This window comes from Capsaspora owczarzaki (assembly GCF_000151315.2).
Source record: "Capsaspora owczarzaki ATCC 30864 unplaced genomic scaffold supercont2.7, whole genome shotgun sequence".
Classification (NCBI taxonomy): domain Eukaryota; class Filasterea; order Ministeriida; family Capsasporidae; genus Capsaspora; species Capsaspora owczarzaki.
In genome coordinates, this window is record NW_011887298.1 from 244,694 (window position 1) to 247,154 (window position 2,461).

At 55.4% G+C, this 2,461-nt stretch overlaps 1 protein-coding gene across 1 annotated transcript in view; it reads left to right on the top strand.

Moving 5' to 3' along the window:
* Positions 1 to 12: 12 nt before the first annotated feature.
* The window catches only part of CAOG_08797 (hypothetical protein), a gene marked incomplete at both ends in the record, with an annotated part of 6,431 nt that continues 3,982 nt past the window's right edge, over positions 13 to 2,461 (top strand). Inside the window, 4 exons of the mRNA XM_011272135.1 lie at positions 13 to 44; positions 715 to 770; positions 872 to 1,104; positions 1,262 to 2,376. Coding sequence (XP_011270437.1) covers positions 13 to 44; positions 715 to 770; positions 872 to 1,104; positions 1,262 to 2,376 — 1,436 coding nt within the window. The remainder of the gene's footprint in view (positions 45 to 714; positions 771 to 871; positions 1,105 to 1,261; positions 2,377 to 2,461) is intronic.

The following is a 2,461-nucleotide window of genomic DNA, read 5'->3' on the forward strand; positions in this document are numbered from 1 at the left end:
TGCGTTTGTGGAATGGGTATTCCTCGCGCTTTTCGCTCGCTTTCGTAAGCTTCACATCCCGCCTTTCCCCGCTTCCTTTCGTCTCCGCCCTCCTCCTCTCGTTGGATGAGCCGACGAGTGACATCATGACTGCATATTGTCGCTGTGCATTGGCTCCATTGGCTCCGAGCGCGCACACGCAAGCCAGCAGCACCAGAACGAGCGTTTGGTGGTCTGTCCTTCTCCCTCTCTCTAGCTCGGTCGCTCTCTCCATCTCCCTCTCCATCTCGCTTGCGATATAGAGTAGCTCTTGTTTGGTCGCCGCCATGTTGGGCGACACCTTGGAGTACTGCGATTTTGCGCTTTGATTGTGCAACCGCTTTTTTTTTTTCTTTTTCTTTGTTTTGAAAGCGATTTCAACGCAGCATTTCTTATACCAGATTCTATCCAGTGACGTCTAGAAATGGGTACTTTTGGACTGCTACGTATTAGTGATGGGTGTATTCCTTTCGCTCTTCCTCTTTCCCCTCCCCCCGCCTGCTCCTGATCGCCTCGCTCGCTGCCTCCTTCTCCAATCACGCTCCACATGCAACTCTCTGAGTGGTTCAGACAGCTGATCTGTGGCGACGTGACCACGATCCAACCCCTATGACCTCACTTTGCTCTGCTTGACTCACTCCCTCCCTCTCCCTCTGCTTGCTTTTCTCGCGCTGTCCTTGCTGTACCGTTGCGCAGTGAGCGTTATCCATGCATCAGCCAGCAAGTGGTGCAAAACCAGATTCCCGAGTTTGGTGAGCCGCAGATTTCCATACAGCCAAGACGATGATGATGATGATGTTGCTTTCGTGTCTGTCTGCATTGACTTTGGCATTGACGTTGACGTTTGGACCAGACAACCTGTATCTCGATATGAATGGCATCATTCACAACTGCTCTCATCCAAACGACGTCGATCCGTCCTTCCGAATCACCGAGGACAAGATTTTTGCAGAGATTTTCGCCTACATTGACCACTTGTTCAACATCATCCGGCCGCAACGAACCTTCTTCATGGCCGTTGATGGTGTTGCTCCGCGCGCCAAGATGAACCAACAACGCGCGCGTCGTTTTCGTTCTGCCAAAGAGGTGTGTCTCCATTCCTTTTCCCTTTTTTGTTCACCTTGTTCTCTTCTTAACTTTATTCTCTCAACCACATTCTCTCTCTCTCTCTCTCTCTCTCCCCACTACCCTCCCAAACGCCTTGTTGACTGAAAACAAAAACCCCCTAATCGTCGCCGACTAGAACGAATCCAAGCTCGCAGAAGCCCGCCGGTCTGGAAAGCCAATCCCAGAGACGGAACCGTTCGACTCGAATTGCATCACCCCTGGCACGGCATTCATGTCCAAGCTTTCGGTGCAGCTCAAGTACTTTATCTCGCGCAAAATCACGACGGATCGTGCCTGGCGAAACGTCGAGGTCATTCTGTCGGGGCACGAGATTCCCGGCGAAGGCGAGCACAAGATTATGGAGTATGTGCGCACCCAAAAGTCGCTTCCGGGCTACGACCCAAACACGCGACACTGCTTGTATGGCCTCGATGCCGATCTCATGATTTTGGGTCTTGCATCCCACGAGCCGCAATTCTGCCTGCTTCGTGAAGAGGTCAAGTTTGGCGGCGGTAAGAAAGGCCCGCAGTCCAAGAAGACGGGCGGTGCAGACGCCATCACCTTCTTCCTGTTGCATCTCTCGTTGCTGCGCGAGTACCTCGAAGTTGAGTTTCGCCCTGCGTTCGACATGGCCCAGGCCGAGTACAAGGCGGCTCTGGCGGCCTTGCCAGCGGGCACTCCGGCTCCTCCTGCACCGCTCGTGTTCAACTTGGAGAGCGTCATTGACGACTGGGTCCTCATGGGCTATCTCATCGGCAACGATTTCATTCCCCATCTGCCGCACCTGCACATCGACACTGGCGCGTGGGAGTACTTGTACAAGGTCTACGGCGAGATTGTTCCAAAGCAGCAGAGCTACCTGAACATCAACGGCCGCATCCACCTCCCCACGTTCGAGCTGTTCATGGAGCGTCTGTCTCGCTTTGACTTTGACATCTTCCAAGAAAGCAACGCCGATCTCAAGTATTTGCACGGCAAGACCCGCGGCGGCCACAGCGGGCGAGGCGGGCGTGGCGGCCATTCTCGGCGTGGCGGAAACCGCGGCGGCGAGAGCGGCCCTAGCGGTGACAGCCGCCCCGAGAGCCGCGCCGAGGACGGCTTGGGCTTTTTTGGAGCTCAGGAGGCAGACGACACCCTGGTTGCCGAGATGAACGCCGTGGAAGATCGATTGAAGCGTCTTGGCATCAACACTGGTGCCGAGTTCTTTGCCGACACCCCGTCTTCCTCGGGCACCAGTGCCACAAACAGCGCGTTCGCCTCGCACTCGGCATCGAGCGCCAACCTGCAACTCCAGGATGCCATCTCGACCGAAAGCAGCGTCGGCAGCGGCACGGGC